Source organism: Lynx rufus, unplaced genomic scaffold, assembly GCF_022079265.1.
Source record: "Lynx rufus isolate CCGP_SWC_20201006 ecotype Redwood Valley unplaced genomic scaffold, mLynRuf1.p SCAF_8, whole genome shotgun sequence".
Classification (NCBI taxonomy): Eukaryota; Metazoa; Chordata; class Mammalia; order Carnivora; family Felidae; genus Lynx; species Lynx rufus.
The window spans coordinates 33,894,758-33,913,564 of record NW_025814896.1 but is presented as its reverse complement, the minus strand read 5'-3'; the positions used below and the strand labels follow the sequence as shown (position 1 = coordinate 33,913,564).

General features: G+C 38.7%; 1 protein-coding gene across 1 annotated transcript in view; it reads left to right on the top strand.

The window, feature by feature from the left end:
• HAO1 (hydroxyacid oxidase 1) overlaps nt 1-18,291 on the top strand; it is a 46,545-nt gene extending 28,254 nt beyond the window's left edge. The window contains exons 4-8 of the mRNA XM_047069541.1: nt 2,952-3,127; nt 9,115-9,206; nt 15,417-15,575; nt 15,687-15,756; nt 17,613-18,291. Coding sequence (XP_046925497.1) covers nt 2,952-3,127; nt 9,115-9,206; nt 15,417-15,575; nt 15,687-15,756; nt 17,613-17,683 — 568 coding nt within the window. The 3' untranslated portion in view covers nt 17,684-18,291. The remainder of the gene's footprint in view (nt 1-2,951; nt 3,128-9,114; nt 9,207-15,416; nt 15,576-15,686; nt 15,757-17,612) is intronic.
• Nucleotides 18,292-18,807: the final 516 nt, after the last annotated feature.

Sequence of the window (18,807 nt, the reverse complement as noted above, 5' to 3'; positions counted from 1 at the left end):
AAAGCCAGTTCTTTCCTTTGCTTTTGGGTCATCTAAACAGGATGGGATTTGGAGAATTAAGTCCCAAGTAATTGTGTTATTACTTTGACGTTGCTCCTCTCCTTCCTTGAGAAATGGAACACTTTGGTTATCAGCAGCCACTTTAAGTGTTTCTTGTGTATATGTCATAATTCAAATAAAAATAGTATTCACGGAGGTTTCCTTCAGAAGCACTGGTAAAACACTCCATCGTGGGTCTCTGTCAAGATATCTGAAAACTTTTTCTTGGCTTCTGGCTTTGAACAACGTTTTAGAGTAACAACAAGGCTTCATTGTGCACTGAAATTTCTGTAAGGCAACATTCATTCAAGTGTTGATCTGCATTTCACCATCCAAGAATAACAACAGTTATTTATATAATTTTATCCATGTTTCTGTTTTTTCCTATCCATTTCACCCTTCCACCCCGCCTCTGCTGAAACACTGTAGCTTGTTTGGGATGGGGGTGGGGTGCTATGCAGAGTATATATACATACAGATGTTTTTCTTCTTTTCCCCCCTGGTCTTGCTGTGGAACAGACAGACCTAACCTTTTTCTTATTAACAATATTATTTAAAAGTTCGGAATTTAATATCACTTAATACCATTTCTAGGTAATATTCTGGAACAGGTCTTCATAATAAGGGTATGTTTATAGACCAAAAGCTTAGCTTAATTCAAATGAAGATGAGCACAGAATACCAAAGGCTGTGATAAAATGTACAACCCTAAATGGTTTGATAAAAAGAAATGCCTAGCTAGGTATTTCAGCTAAAATCCAAACCAAATCTCAACAAATAGATGGGTACCAGTAAGACTCTCATGAAGTTGAAATTTTCTATGATCCTTAATCGTCAACTGAGTCAATGGTCTATAGGACAAGCTGTTCAATCCTTATTGAGAAAATGTCGCCAATGGCTTGAATAGAGTTAGGTGGGATATGAATGTTCATGTCCTTATGAGAATGTATGCCACTCGAGCCACACAAGGAGCTATTTTAGCTGAAAGTATACTAAAAACATTAAGCCTAGTTTGTTTTAAAAGAAGTCTTATGATTCTTTTGAAAAAATTAAAAATAGTGTGCCTATGTACTTTTAGGTTTATATAAAAATTGTTAGAGTCATTGCTCCAAAATCCTTTGTATGTTCAATGGCAGAACTAGCAGAAAGAAAGAAAATGTTATGACTAAGCCAGAGAATAATATACAGCTGTATTTTATCCAAATTGGAGATTGACTAGCAAGGTAATTTATAATGTGCAGAAAAACAAGGTGAATCCAGGTCACTGTCATCATTCAAAGATACCCTTTCGGAGAGATGAAGTTTGCAATTGGATTTGGGTCTGTTGGCAGCTAAGTCACAGGGGGTGATGCCATTGTATATCCAGATGGTCATCTACCCAGTTAGTGATCAAAGGTACAGGCAGAAAAAACTTTGTCTCTGGTTTAGGGAACTGCCAAACTGTAGTCAGGATATCAGGATATTAAGCCAAGAGAAAAGACTTCAGGTATAGAATGAGCCAGTAGCAGAGTCTTACAAGTATGTCAGAGAAATCCTGGTCTAAATTGGTTCAATAAAATTAGACACAGGGAGAGGCAGCAACTCAGTGAGGTTGTGTGTCAATTTGGGTTCCCCTAGGAGGAGACTGTGAGCCAGTGATTTAAATGCAAATAGTTTCTTTGGAAGATGAAGTGAATACTGAGTGGGGAAGTGGTGTCAGGGAAAGGAGGCAATGAACAAAGGGCCTGTTACCAAGACAACTCCAACTGCAGGCAACTGAAGCTCAATCCTGATTGGAAATTCTGGGATATGTAGAACCTATCTCAGGTTTAGCCTGCTTAGGGGTGAAGGAGCTGGGGTATTTATATGCCAACATTCCTGACACTTCAGATCTCCTGTGTGTGTGCGGTTACTAGGGCTTCAGGAGCAGGAGAAAGTCACATGTATTAGATTCTCCAGAGAAGCAAAATCAGTAGGACAGACACACACACACACACACACACACACACACACACACATTATGAGGGATCCACTCACATTATTATGGAGTCTGAAAAGTCCCACAATCTGCTGTCTATGAGCTGGAGGCTCATAGACTGGTATACTTCCAGTCCAAACCAGAAGACCTGAGAACCAGGGGAGCCAATGGTGTAAGTCCCAATGTGAATCTAAAGGCCCAAGAATCAGGGGATGATAGTGTAAGTTCTGGTCCAAATCTGAAGGCTTGACAACCAGATGTTTCAACGTCCAAGGGTAGGAGATGATGGATGTTCCAGCTCAAGCACAGAGAACACATTTGTCCTTCTTCCACTTTTTTGTTGTATTCAGGACCTGAACAGATTGGATGATGCCCACCCACATCGATGAGATGAGAGTTATCATCTTTGCTCAGTCTACTGATTTAAGTGCTAATCTCACCCAGAAACATCCACACAGACACACCCAGAAATAACATTTTACCAGCTATCTAGGTATCCTTTAGCCCAATCAAATTGGCACATAAATTAGTGGTTGTACCACAGGCAAAGAAATGAAGATCTTGGTAATTGGAAAGCTCATGCCCTGCCAGGATTGTCTGAAAGATTGGTAAGTTTGAGTCGGTAGGCAGACAGCCTCGGAGGAAACAACTAAATGGAGGAGGAAAAGGCAAGAGCTGAGAACCCACATGCTGGGAAACACTTCCCACCACTCCCTGTGTCCACCATCGCCACCAACAACATAATAGGAGGGCAGGAGAAAGAGTCTATAATGTTTGTCACACTTAGTCTGGAATCTTACCTCAAAACATGGGAAATATGCATGCAAGCAACCTATAGATGGTTGAAGAACATCTAATTGATTTGAAAGGCTGACATTTCATTTTTCATTGAATGAGTCTTTGTAAAATTATCTCTAACTCTGGGAAATTCTCATTTTATGTATCTTTATTTCAGAATGAAAAATTTTGAAACCAATGATTTAGCATTTTCTCCAAAGGAAAATTTTGGAGACAACAGTGGACTTGCTACATACGTATCTAAAGCAATAGACCCATCCATCAGCTGGGAGGATATTAAATGGCTGAGGGGGCTGACATCACTGCCAATCGTTGCAAAAGGCATTTTGAGAGGTTTGTGTTTTTCTCATACTGTTCTCATGATTCTTTGTAGATATGATCATGATATTTTTAAGAGAAAATAACCAGGAAAAATTAATGTGGATATCTAAGGAGACATTCCATCTCTCAATTCTCCATATTGATGTTTGTGAGTAAATATTTCCTCATTCTTAGGTAATACACTGAAGACTTTGTCTCTCATGAAGTAAGAAGTTAACCTTTTTTAAAGTGTTGGGTTTCTGTTGCCTTATCTTGGAGCCATCACTAAATCATGGAGCTTGACAAGGTCTAGGCAAAACGTCTTGAGTTCATTGTTTTGGCTAAAAGCTACAACAAGCTGCTTCTAGACCAAGAAGAAACCCAAGGATGATATTATGACAGCCAGACCTCTTTCAAGAGCCTTTTCTATTTTTCTCTGTTCCTTGCAAGTACCAATGACTAGGACTGATTTTTGAGTGTGGTGAATCCCACATGAAGAATGGTTGACTACAACATTAAAATCCTCAAATATCAAGCCATGATTATTAAGAAAACTGACTGCTTCTCCAGTATCCACATGTATTCAAATCCCACAGGGAAGTACCAATGACTTGGATAATTTGGAGTATAAGTATAAATGTATTCTCCCACAGAAATGTTTTCCTGCCTTTGAAAACATTTTTTTTAGTTAATTATATAGAAAACTGCCAAAACCTTATTATTTAAATGTGAATGTTTAAGTAAGTGGCTCTGAGATGAGATATTCTATTAACTTATCTCAGGGTCAACAACAACTTCTTTTTTTTTTTTTTCAACAACTTCTAATCAAAACATTTTCATCAGATTTACTTGAATATGTGAGTCACATGGCCCCTATTTATAAAGCTGTAGACCTGCCCTTGGCTTTATTTAATCTTAAGTGTGCAGAAATAAAGTTAATAAAAGTAAAAGAATGGGTCCAGCAAAGCTTTTAAATAGTGGAAATACATTTGAATCCAGACCTATCTTCATTTGTGCTTTTCAAAAATATTGTTACATTCTTTCCTGTTGATCATTGTACTAGTTCAAAATTTCTGTGGATTCCACTTCAAAGAATACTTCCTAGTGTTATAGACATCTTTAAACAACAGTTTCACTTACTTAACTGGCATAGGTGTTGTCATCCATGATTGTTAGCACTACTTCCTATACCTACATTCAACTGTAGGTACTATAGAATATTAACCCAAAGGTTCTGCCCCATTCATTCATGCATCTATTCAGTTACTCACTCACGAAGGCATTCATTTTGTAAATATGCATCATGATTATTGTGTGCTGAAGTTAAAAATGATAGTAATTTGAGGTCTTTGGCCAAGAGGAGAGCCCATTCTTGTAGGAGACAGACATAAAAACAAGAATTTGGGGGCAATAAGATGTTACAAGTGCTGAGATAGAAATCTATGCGGTATTAGGGTGCGGTTTCAAATAGGGCATGGACACTTATAAAAGCAGGTTAGGGAGTTTCATTTTAGAATGACAGATAATGTTTGAGTTTTGCCACAATATCAAAAGACTCAGACTGAAATAATAGCAAAATAAAGCAGTTCTGAGTAACAATTTATAAAACATATTTGAGAACCACTGAGATTCTTAATCAGGGAAGCAACCTCATCAGATTAGTATCTTAGAAAAATCCAGCATTGTTTCATGGACCTGATGGATGGAGGTGGCAAAATTGTGGTGAGGGGGACACTTAAGAAACTTGTTGCCTGGGCAAGAGATGATTGTGGCTGACCTCAGGAAACTGAGAAGGTGGAATTGAATTAGAAAATTAATGTAGTTCCAAGTATTTAATTCATTCTCATCACAAGTGTGGCCCAGGGCAAAGGGCTTAAAACACAAAGAAGAATGAAGTCTTAGTATAGTCCCATATTTGTCTAATAGAGAACATATATAAGAATGAGGTTATTTACATTTTAAACAAGCTTTTCAATTTAGGATTCCCAATATATATCATTTTCTCCAACTCTGTCCTCTAGGATATGATGTGTGTCTATTTAATTAGACTTTACTATCATGTGTTATGTTGAAAAATACTCTGGCTTCTAGAACTTCCTTTTGTGGTCATCTTACCTAGGACCACCACCCTCACCGTCACTTCTCTTTTATTCTCATCCATGTGAATCATATCATTTCTTTCCACATATTTCATAATGTTTTACACATAGTAGATAGCCCATATGTTTATTGGCTAAAATCCTCAGTGAAAACTATGAGTCTATATAATTAGAGAGACCTCAAAAAGGAAGAGAAAGAGAGATGGAGCATTTGGCATTTGAAAGGAAATAGCTTATTTACAAATGTACAGTTTACATTGTCTAGTTTCTCTGTGACTATTTGTTTCATTTATTTAACAAACAAGAATTGTCTCCATGACAACAACTGCATCAAGTAGTGCAAAAGCTCAATCTTGATGGGGGCGGGTGAAGGGGGCAGTTCTGGGAAATCCAATTCTGTTTCACAGATCTTCTTCCAGAAGTCACATGGATAGACTGAGCATCACCCATCCTCTTTTGTTTTCTTTTGATGAAAAAGGTATAGATGATGTTTGCGGGAGCATGAATTCACATATGCTGGAAAGATCTCAGTGAAAATTCCCCCCCTTACCACCATTTTAAGAATTGCATCTTAATGAACGCAAATTGAAGTGCAAGATGTAATCTCTTGCTGTGGTTAAACTCTGCCCTTGGAAAACTTCAACACAAACTCTAAACATGTATTTGAGACAGGATTTGGTCTTCACCAAAACTCATGCTAATAAACAAATGGCTTTATGAGCAAAGGCATAATGCTTTTCAGAGTAGTTTTAAAATTAAAAAAAAAATTAAACTCTTCTGTGATATTTCCATAGTGGCTTTTTTGTTTCTCAAAACTGTAACTAGCTCTTTTCCTATACACATTTTTTTACAACACTCTCAAAGCTATTCAGAGTTTCTAGGTTGTGCTCAAAACTGCTGCCATGCAACTAGGATTTAGTTACTAAATTCCTATGAGATAGCCGAGTCCTGAGTCAAAAATTCCATGGGATTGAGGGTAAATCTTGAGTACTTAATTAAATATAAAAATAATATATCAAGAAGATAGCAAACAGTGCTATTCCCCATTGACTATTGCATTTGTCAATCAATTAATGTATTAACTGGCAAATTAACATACGTGGAATGCCATAGCAGTAAACGTTAAGGATTAATGAAAATACCAAAAATTCATGAACTTTTTGCAAAGCCAGAACATTTTCACCCTCCTATTAAGGCAACATTGTTTTTCTCTCTGGATTAAAATAAAATGTGAAACTTTGGACAAGGCTTCATAAGCAGTTAATGAAAGGGGTTCATATCTGGTCATAAATTCTTCTTACTTTGCTTCTCCAGATACTCAGGATCTTATCTTCTGAGTAAGCCATTCTATCATTTCCCCCTACATTCCCAGCACTGCCTAGAAGAACCTGGAAAACCACTTGAAATGATAGGAGATAACAAACTGTTACTTAAGCAGTGCTTACTTCAAATGAAAGGCTCTTTATAATTATAATCCTGACCAGGATGAAAATTTATTGTTATAAACAAAACTCAATCAGACTTGCCAAAGGCATCCAGCAAACGAATTTTCCTCCACTTACTCATCTGAGTTTATACTTCCTGCACCATCAGATGAAATTAATAGTAACAGTTAATATTTATCTGAGTGCTCAACATGTGTCAGGCACTTTCTAAACACTCATTCAACTACTTTAATTCACAAGCCAATCTTATGTGAATTACTATCCCTATTTTATGACTTAGGAACGCTGATGCACAGAGAGGTTAAGAAGCTTGCCACTTATGTAGCAGGCAAGTAGCAGATCCAAATTCAAATTCAGGTGGTCTAACTACTAACCCTAAGAAGTTAATCATTTTTTTTTCATATTGTATAGGATTGGTTTACTGATAATATTCAGTTTCTGAGAACATAGGTTGTAATTACATGTATTTTGATTTTTTTTTTTTTTTTACTTTTGATGTTTGGTATGCACACAATTGGATAACCAAAGCAAACCTCCCCAATTCCACATACACTTTACATTGTATTAAGGCCATATTTTTAAAGAACCATTTACCCAAACAGAGTTTAAATGATAATATATTGGGTTTCTGGTTCCAAATAATGGACTGAGTAGATATGTACCCTCTCATCAAACCCATTAAGCCACTGAAAATAAAGTAGAGACATACAAAACTGCATAAGTCTTATGACAGCAGAGGAATGAAAGATAAGGGACACACACAACAGAGAAACTTCAAGAGATTTATGAGAGACACAAAATGTAAGGGAACGTGTTTATAGGAGGAAATGCAAAGAAAACTCCCCCTCATGATAGGCCCAGAGGAAGCCCTGGAGGAGACAGGAGATTCTGTAATGATTGTCTGAGAGGCACCCAGGGTCTAGTCTGCAAGTGTGACAGAGATGGAAGATGAGAAGTGGAGAAGAAAGCCAGGAGATTCATGAGAGTTCTGCTTGTGAAGCTCTTACAGAAGCCAGCCATCCTGTCCTCCCTCATCGCTTGTGCAACAATGGGCCACTTGACGTGGTAGCTCCATCCTTTCTAAAGAAATGGATGAATGGCTGGAACAACCTATGGGTGGAAAACATTGACAATATGACATGATGCTGTTCTCGGCTCTTTCACTTAAGGAGCTCACAGTCCAGTAGCCCCTAGTTAACAGTCAAGTTGCGCTGTGCGCTCACATGACGTGTTCATTGTTATGAGTGGAGATTGGGTGGGCAAGTAAGTTCTCTGATCTTTTCTTATAAGGGCACCAATACCCTCATGAAAGCCCCACTCTCATGAACTCATCTAACTTTAATCACTTTCCAAAAGCACCATCTCTAGATACTATCACGCTGGAGGTTAAGGTTTCAACATACAGACTTTGGAGGGATTCCAACATTCAGTCCATGAACCATGAGTTTAACATTTTCATGTACATGTAGTTTTAGAAGAGAAATAATACTAGCATCATTTAGTTAAATGGATATACTTAAAAACTAGCACTCAATAAAACACAGGTTCGAAAATGATGGTTTAGCATACAGTTTAAAAAAGGTCAGAATTACAGATTCTCTTATGAATCTTTTTTCATTATTCTTGGTCAGGTCTGCCCTTGATCTCCATTGCTGGATTTATGAATGTATACAATGTTTGGTATCCATTTGGTTACATTTCCTAAATATGCTTTTCACTACAATCTTAGGCCAACTATTTCTGAGTGTTAAATTTGAGTATCAGTGTCATTTGCCTGATTCTGTTAGCAAATGTGTTTTTATTGTGAGCATGCTGAAAACAATAGTTTGAAATATAAAATATAAAAAGTGTGCTGGGAATTGATTTGAGAGAATGTTAATCTATTTTAAAACTATATTTTCAGAAGTTGATATATTTTGAAGCATGATTAGAGACATAGCATATAATTTTAATTTTTGTACATTTTCATATACTTCAATGGGTGAAATACATTTAATTATAGAACAATACAACTTAAGATAATTATTGAAGACATAACTTTGTATTAAAGAATGTTTTTGGAATATATTTGTTCCTTTCCTGTTACACTTAAGGTGCTTTCCACTGATGTACTCTTTTATGCTATGCAAATTGCAAAGGGGTAATTCTGCTAAACACTAAATGGTATTATCTCATTAATAATAATAAAAATGCTTAGTAGGAGTACTTCCTTGTGAGACTAAATAAATTTTGACTGCATATCAATTTGCTATCTACTGAAAATTTCATGCCATCATTAAACTGTTGTCAATGCTAACACTTTGGTCAAGGAAACTATCATTACTATTCTAGACCTAACCCTTGGTGTATTCCTATGCTAAAGATTCTGAGCAAGGTATGAGGTCAGCCTCCCTTTGACTGGGACCTTTCAATTTCTAAACCCATGTCTTCTGTTAAATTGCCTTTTCATATACAATGGCTGTCTTTCTCTTTCTAGGTGATGATGCCAGGGAGGCAGTTAAACATGGTTTGGATGGGATCTTGGTGTCGAATCACGGGGCTCGACAACTTGATGGGGTGCCAGCCACCGTGAGTTTCAGCAAATGCTGAGATTTCCCTTTGGAGTTTTCATTTCTATCACAGTTTGGGGTATCTCTGTATTTACCTCTACCCTGTGTATTGTGTGTGTGTGAATACTCAAGGTAAAATATGTGTGAATATATGAGATCTTTGATTTTAAGTGTAGTGGCATAGAACTACCTAAATTTGATCATTAATTAGTCCAGTACAGTTATTTGTAAACTTTTAAAAGTCATCATTAAAAAATAAGTCATTTGTGGGCAGGGATTATCCTTGTATTCATAGGTACACTGAGAGATATAATGTAAATTAGAGTATAAGAGAAATGGTTATGTCTTGAGAGTTAAGAGGAGCTAACAGATCCATTGTAATTATAAAAGACTTGGGTGGAGTTTGAGATCACTGGTATAAGAGGTCAGGAGGAAGGAAAGACTGAAATTTCCTGTGACTGTGGGAGTTGAACAGCTACAGAGAGAGGCTGGGTGGGTGGGGAAAGGAATAGAAATTCTACAGCCCAGGTGAGAGGAGGTCAGCTGCAAATGGGCTACTTTGCTTGAGCTGTGCATGACCTTGGCTGCATATTAAAATCACCTGGGGAACTTCAAAGACTCCTGATGCACAAGCTGCATAATACATCAATTTATCAGAATATCTGGGGACAGGGGGGCATAGGCACCAGTATTTTTTAAAGCTACCCACGAGATTCCAGTATGCATCTATGATTTTTTTAATACACTGTACAAACTGTGCCAGGCAAATCAGAATCCAGAATGTAGACATAAAGTAAACCAGGGAGCCTGGGGTGGTTCAGTTGTTAAGCATCTGACTTTGGCTCAGGTCATGATCTCACGGATTCCTGAGTTTGAACCCCACTTCAGAAGAAAACGAACCCTGTTTGGGTGAACACGAGCCCCGCTTTGGGTGAGCCCCACTTCTCTCTCTCCCTCTATCTCTCTCTGTCCCTCATGGAATTCTCCCTCCCTCTTTCTCTGCCCATTACTCACTTGTGCCCTCTTTCTCAAATAAATAAATAAATAAAGTAAACCAAATTGGCTTGAAAGCTGTGGGACTGAGTTAAAACTGTGAAGGAGAGCAGTTAGCCCCAAGAGGGCCAAAAGCATTTGACCCCTGTTATCAGAATCACTCAGTCATGGTTATTATACGGATGGCTTTAATTAGGATGACCAGTGAATTTACTCAAACAACTGGAAGTACAGCAGGAGAAATAATTTAGTTAAGTAGTAATGGATTACTCTTCACTGAACTATCAGGTAGATTTAGATAAGTCCATAGACTAGTTGTGTGGGTCTTGGGACAGACTAAATGATGACAGGGGAATACTGGATGTCGTCCATGTTTGTACTCCATTTTTCCTAAAGCATCAATGGTAGGAATGAACTCATCTTTGCACACTGTAGGATCACAGAGTCAAGAATCAAATCACAAAACTGGAAGTTTTCAGTCCTTTCTAATTCAGCTTTACTTATAGAGACCAGTCTTCTTAAATGTTGCCTGCAGGGAAAGGGAGGTGGAGAATGAAGACCCCCTCTGGGCAGGCAGGAGAAGCTGGTCACAGCTCAAGGCTCTTTTGCAGATTTATGCCTCTCTTGTGTATGAAGACATAGACTTAGTGTGCAGGCCAAATTAAGTTTGTTTTCTAAAAATAAAATCTAAATCTACTGAAATCAAATCTAACTAGATTTTAAGGGGAAAATATCTAAATGGTGTGGTTTATTTCCCTCTGGCTGAGGGGATATGGAAATTTATCTAAAAGGGCTTTTTGAGCTGTGGTCTCTGAGACTTTAAAAAAAAACAATGACACTCCCCTTCACATGCTGTGTGCAAGAGAGGAGATGCTTGCTTGACTTTTGCCTCATACTTTAGAGCAAATTTAAGGCCCATGGTGGTGAGAGAAATGTGAGATTAGATTCAGCTTACACTGAAGATGTTTTTCCCTCAGTGTGTAGGTTTTGAGATGAAGAGCAAATAGTTACAAATTAAGTTTAGGCCAATGTCCTTACACTCAAGGTAATAATGTGGCCAACATCACTCTTGAAGAGGGGCACCTGGCTGGCTCAGTTGATAGACAATGTGACTCTTGATCTTGCAGTCATTAATTCAAGCCATACATTGGCTGTAGAGCTCACTCAAAAAAAAAAAAAAAAAAGAAAAAAAAAGATTGCTCTTCCTCTTGAAGTAATTAGAGATCAAAATGACAGCATCAAATCAATTTTCAAAACCCATTGTACTGGAATATCTCAAACTGGGGTCCAAGAACAATTCTCTGGAGTCTTTGAATTCTAGAAGCATTTTTTTCAATTTTTCATTTTTGTTTTGATGCTAACTGGACCTAAACTACCTTAAGCTTAAAAATATTCTTGGGTCGCCTATGTGGCTCAGTTGGTTGAGAGTTCAACACTTGATTTCAGCTCAGGTCTTGATCTCACAGCTGGGAGATCAAGCCCTGAGTTGGGCTCCGCATACATATATATATATATATATATACATATATATATATATATATATGACACTCTTTTCTTGTGAAAATGTTCATCTACAAAAAATTTTCATAAAATAATATTTGGGTTGTTAAGTCAAGTGTTTCCAAAATTGAGTCCTTGAGCATGTTCTATGAGATCCAAGATTTTTTTTTTTTTTTAAAGGGATCCATGTAATTCTACCTTTGAGATACGCTGATGTATCAGTTAGCCTTTGCCGTGTAACAAACCACTTGGAAAGTTACTGGCCAAAATTCAATAGCTGTTCCTTCATGTCACAATTTTGTGAGTTGGAAATTTGGGCTGAGATTGGCTAGGAGGTTTTTCTGGTCTCGGCTGGGCTCACTCATATGCACGTGGTCAGCTGCTGGGTTGACTAGGACAGGCTGGGGTGGGGTGGCCTCAGTAGGGACAGCTCTGCATTGTCTCACATTAGGTAGGTTGGTTCTCACAAGATGGCAGGTTTCCTAGAGGGTAATTGCAGACATGTAAGGCCTCTTCAGACTGAAGCTTAGAATAGGCACATTGTAGCTTCTCTCTATTCTATTCTCTCTACATTCCATCGGTAAAAGTAGGTCACAAGGATAATTCAGATGCAAGGGATGGGAAAATAGACTCTCCTATCCCCATGCCCACCGCCCCCCCCCATGATGGGAGGAGTAGAAATGTCACATTGCAAGGAAATGAAGTTAGGGAGGAAAATAATTGCAGGCATTCTTGCTATAGTAAATAGTTAAGCCTATAGGAACCAGTGATTTCCTAAACATGCTTAGTAGAAACCCCACCCAGGGCTTCCTGGTATGATGTATGATGAGTGGAGTGGGGTAAAGGGTCAGAGGAATATTTCCAGACAGTAATGTGAACTCTGGCTCTTTTGTTTTTAACTAAATCAGCTCTGATTTTATATGCTTTGTCTGTGTTCAATTGCTTTGGTTGGAGACCTTTAAAGGGTTCCATGCCCCAAATGTCAGCCATCAGGAGTATATTGATGGATGCTGTGGGAAGATAGAAAGGTGAGAGCTCCCTGTGAGTAGAAGTTTTGTGGGACAGGGAACATCCCGGAAAAGCGTGACGTCGGCAAGAATGGGAAAAAGTTTCATTGCGAGTCACAACCCTGTGGGATTCTTTTTGGCTCCCTTAGACCGTCTGCATATTGGTTTGAATAAAGCTGGTCCTCAATAAAGTGTTTAGTAAGCCAGTGAATGGATGGATGAGTTAGCAAGTATATTGGGATTTTACCACATTTTCCCTTAGATTAATCCCACCAGAGGTGAGCCCACAATTAGTTGTCTAAAGAACCACTAAGGAAAGAAAAGCCAAAATGAATGGTCTCTGAGATGTGTAATAAGCTGAAAAAAGGAAACATAACAGTCATAAAATAGTGGATTTGTCTACTGTATTTATTTACTTAATCCCCTCTGATCAGAATTATTCTCTGAAATATATACCCAGCAGAACTGTAGCTACTGAAAGAAAAAAGGGGGAAGACAGAAAAACTCAGCAGTGGATAGAACATCCTTGTCCACAGACACACAAAACACCAATCTGGGTTCCGTTATACAGCCCAGAATTCACATTTTAAGTATCCTTATTAGTTTCCTTTTAGGCCAGGTTGGGCATTGGAAATAACGTAAACAGACTTGATTTGCGTGACTTTGAAAATGTGTATTGAACCCAAGCTAGCTAATATTTTTCTTTGGTTTTGGTTTCAAATGGGGAAATACGCTTAATTATAGCTTGCATCATCTCTTGGAAATTGTAGCATTTATATGTTGATGTAACTTGCCTGACTGTAAAAGGAGGACTATGTATAGGTAAAGGGGCATATGTAAATGGATCCAAAGCATGTTTGGCAAGGCAGAAAAGCCAAAAGGAAAAGGGGAAAATCACATTACCTGCCAAACACTTAGGGGCTGCATGCCAAAAGTTGCCTTCACTTCCTCCAAATGTGTAGCCGGGTTTGGTCTTCAGCCCTTTACATAAAACTCTATTTAAGTTTAGCCTCTAAAATTTCGGGGGAAAGTGGGAAAGCCTTTGAGTGATTTTAGTACAATTATGTCTAGGAAAACTGCACTCGAACACATGGTAGCTTCTTCAGCATACATTTTAGATGTGGATTGGGCTTAATTTTATACTTAAATATTTTGGAATAAATGTGGGTTATTTGTACAGATTTTGGCCTACAGGTCACCTTGTGAATTGTTTGCATTCTCAAGTGCAAAGATTTACATAAAAATAGACAACTGTATCAGCTATTAGCTACTAATTATATTGGCTATTAGCCAACTGTATTAGCTATTACCACATAATACTACGAGACAACAGATTCCAGACTCAGCGACTTAAATCTGCAGTCATTTATTCCCATGAAACTTTGTGTCAACTGGAAGGGGGCGGGGGCAGGCTGCTGATCTGGACTTGGTACTGGTTAGGTGGCTGTGCTCCAAATTTCATGTCCAGCTGGGCTTAGCTGGGCTAGCTTTGCTTCCTGAATTCCTGAATATCTATTCTGGGGCCCCAGGAAAGGGAAAGCATTGCCCAGGAGGTTCTCCTCTCATGGCAAGTGGCACATGTGCCAGAGAAAGTTGAAATGTACGAGGTCGTTTAAGGTCTATGTCCAGGAATGGCACTCTGCCACCTCTGCTCACATGTTATTGGCCAAAGTAAGTTGCAAGGCCAAGGCCAATGTCAAGGAGCAGGCAAGTGCACTCTGTTTCCTTTAGAAGGAAACACTGCAAAGTTACCTTGGAAATGGAGTGGTTTCAGAGTGATGTGAAGGATCAGGAACAATATTGCCATCTACCAGACCAACCTCTATGAGTCTCTTGTGTTCTTTGGTGCTGATATAAGTCCATAATCAATTGCCAATCCAGACGAGGACCTTCAAGGTGCATGTGGTCTTGGTCCTTTTAAAGCAAAGAAGGGCACTGGGTGGCTCAGTTGGTTAAGCGTCCGACTTCGGCTCAGGTCATGATCTCACGGTTCATGAGTTCGAGCCCCATGTTGGGCTCTGTGCTGACAGCTCGGAGCCTGGAGCCTGCTTGGGATTCTGTCTCCCTCTCTCTGTGCACCTCCCCCACTTGCACTCTATCTCTCTTTCTCTCTCAAAAATAAATAAGCATTAGAAAATAATAATAAAATAAATTAATAAACAAACAAACAAAAAATAAAGCAAGAAAACTATTTTCATGGAGATTTCCCTAATAGATGGCTAGATGCAAAATATATTGGATGAGGAAATCAGAGACTAGGTTTTTCATTAGTAGCCCTGCTTGCATTTTTATGTACCACTGCTTCCACGGACAATTAAGTATTAATTTTAACAATTGTTTTTCAACAGGTAAATAATATACAGAATAATTTACATGAGCAAGATATTTCATTTGTTTTTATACATTTTATAAAGCATAGCTATAAAAGGTCATTACATGTATTAAAATTATGCTTATATTTTATTAAATCATGGTCTTTAAATTTGAAAAAAATTGAAAAAAGTTCAATTTTGAAATAAAAATAAGCCACTCAACTGAAAATTTAGTTGGTTTTTACTTACTAACATTTGCACCCTACTCTTTCAGGAGGGAAAAATTTTAGTGTTGATTCCAAACCTGCTTCGCTTCTTTAACGCGAAATCCTGTCAGATGGTCAATGGCTGTGGAGACTGAGTTCGGTAACAATTTAACATGCATACCGTCACATTATTGACCACTTCTCCGTACAGATTGATGCCTTGCCAGAAATCGTGGAGGCTGTGGAAGGGAAGGTGGAAGTCTTCCTGGATGGGGGTGTTCGGAAAGGCACCGATGTCCTGAAAGCTCTAGCCCTGGGAGCCAAGGCTGTGTTTGTGGGGAGGCCAATCATTTGGGGCTTGGCGTCCCAGGTAATTGGAGGATGAAGAAATAAATATATAAAACAGAACTACAGTGACATAAATGCATGAATTAAGTCAGACTGACTTACCCCAAAGATCTGTATCTTTTTACTTGCTTAGGGAGAGAAAGGTGTTCAAGACATCCTTGAGATCCTAAAGGAAGAATTCCGATTGGCCATGGCTCTGAGTGGTAAGACTGGCCATTCTCCTTTTCAACTTTCTTTTCTTCTTATGGGCTTTAGGCCAGGCTCCTTGGTGGACAGAAGTAAACTTGAGGGGGAAGAAGATGGACTCATTTGGGCTGTAATTAAATTTGAAGTTGGCTCCATGTTTACATCTCTAGTGCGGAATCCTCTGAACAGAGGAAGTGCTCAGTGTACACAGCCAGCAACAGTCACTAAGCCTCTATCTTTGACAGTCTCACCAGGGATATGTTGGCGAGTGTGAGTACCTGAAGGGTGAAGCCTACACTATACTCTTCCTTATCTCATAACACGTGAACAAAAAATCTAACTGGCTAGTCAGCACCTTCACTGGGATGTCTAAGTGGCATCTCAAACTCTACCTGTCCCAAATGAAACCACAAACTTTTCCTACTGAAACTACTCCACCTGCAGACTCTCCGATCTCAGTTTATGTTAATACCATTGTTTCAAAAACCTTGAGTTATTTTTGACTCCTCATTTCCCTCACACCCTCACATCCACAGGACCTCTATCTGCAAAATGTTGTCAGAACCTAACCTCACTCGCTATTACAACAGTTCCTCTGTGTTTCTTTCTAATCAGTCCCTCTCTCCCCTTGATATTGCAGGTCTGTCTGTCTGTCTGTCCTTGCCTACCTCACCCTCCCACCCTGATCACAGCAGTCAGAGTGATCTCTTTACACATTAATTCAGATCATGCCACTGTTCTGATAAGGACCCTCCAATGGCTCTTGGTTTATTTACTCAGTGTAAATGCCAAAGTCCTTACAATGGTCTACAAGACCTTTATGTAGCTTGACCTCTGTCACCCCTCTGACCTCAACTCCTGCTGTCACCCTTGCTTATTCTGCCCAGGCCACATTTACCTCCTGCTGTTCCCTATGTCAGACATGTTTCAGCCTTAAGGCCTTTGCAGTGACCATTCCATCTTTCCAGATGCTGTTCCCGGGTGTCTACATGGCTAACTGCCTCACGTCCTTCAAGTCATAACTTAGATCACCTTTTCTCAACATCCTGACCACCCTATGTAAAATAGCAGTCCATCCTCCACCCACCTGCTCAGCTTCCAGTTTTCTTTCCCTGTTACTATTTCATTCTTCTCCCACAGCACCTATCACCTTCTATAAACCATCTATCGTTTCATTTACTTTTTAAATTATTTGCATCATATATTATCTTTAGCTCTGTAGAATACAAGAAGCATGAGGCAGGGATCTTTATTGTATTCAGTTCAGCATCCCCGGTGTTTAGAGCAGTTCCTGGCACTTAAATAATATTTGCTGAAGAAATAAGTAAAAAAATAAAAAAAATCACCTTATTACTAGTGGCTGTTTTGAATCTGACTCAGAATGGACCTTGAGATGCAAAGAATGACATTGAGTCCAATGATCAACTTCCAAAGGTAAATGAGAGTTTCCTTTTCTGTGATCCATGTCACCCAGATTGTCCTCATGGATAGAATTCCTGAGATCAATGGTCTACTCCTACTGTGCTGAGCCTGTGTGGACACAGCCTCAGTGAGCAGCATGCCATTCTGTGAATCCTCACTCTGCATTTTAATTTGCTGCAGACATATCCTAAAAGAGAGCTTTCAGCCACTGACTCTCTATTAAATGTGGCAGAAAGAATATACTCTTTGTGTTAATAAAAATATGTGCCAGTCATTTTGTGTTAAGGACTGTTTAGGTAATAAAAATGGTCTCGTGCCACATAAGATTTGGCAAGCCTACCTTGAATCATAAACCTTACATTTGTCAAGTTTTACATTCCTTGGGAAAACGATTACCTGCCTGATTATTATTGCATTCATGTCATATTAAATGTATGCATTATTTTCTCAGGGTGCCAGAATGTGAAAGTCATCGACAAGACATTGGTGAGGAAAAATCCTTTGGCTGTTTCCAAGATCTGACAGTGCACAATATTTTCCCATCTGTATTATTTTTTTTTTTTCCGGCATGTATTACTTGACAAAGAGACACTGTGCAGAGGGTGACCACAGTCTGCAATCCCCACTTCAATACAAAGGGTGTCGTTCTTCTCCAACAAAATAGCAATCCCTTTGAGCTCATTGCTTTTGACTTTTCAATGGGTGTCCTAGGAACCTTTTAGAAAGAAATGGACTTGCATCCTGGAAATATATTAACTGTTAAAAAGAAAACATTGAAAATGTGCTTAGACAACGTCATCCCCTGGCAGGCTAAAGTGCTGAAAAACAAAAGATATCCTTTGGTAAAATTGGAGGTAGCTACCACTGAGGTAAAAAGATAATGATCTCACTGTTTATTAATTTGCATTGTGTTTAGATATCCTTAAGCCGGGTTCTTAAGTTGTAAGCTCAGGTTCAAAAGGTTGGACCATGCCAGGAGAAACAGGAGATTTAGATTCCCAACACGGAGGAGGTAGCCCTTGATAGAATTGGGTCGAGCTGGTGGGAATATGTGACTTTCTGGATACTTTTTAACACCCTGACTTATGCTACTTCTTTGAACGTAGATTTCTGTTCACATCTTTAGTGCCTGCAGGTATCTGAATATTTTATGACATATATATATATATTATATGACATATATATATATATATATCTTCTTAATCAGAAAAAAATAAAGCATTTTTGAAAAGCGTGTATCTGGTCTATTCATAACAAGATGAAATTCAACCATTTAATCTCTGAACCCTAGTAACTGCCCTGTTCCCCCACTAATTCTCTTATACCTTCTAGCTCTTCTTTATTCTTTTGCTTCTTTTCCACTTAGAGTCATAAGCGGGGCCAGTTGCATAATTTATGAGGATTATGCCAGATGAAAATGTGATGCCCTTGCTCAAAAAGCAGGAAAATGTCCTTTCTTTCCTTCCACAGTTTTTCTCTTAACCTGTCGTGGTATCCTTTATTCGCTATTTAATGTCCTGTTTCCTTGGGTATGAGGTTACTTACAGAGCAAGTGTAGACCCTCACAGGTGCCTGAACACTGCTCTGTGATATGCTCTGACTCTCCGATGCCTGTTCCCAGGACTCAGTCAGAGGTGGACAGTGGC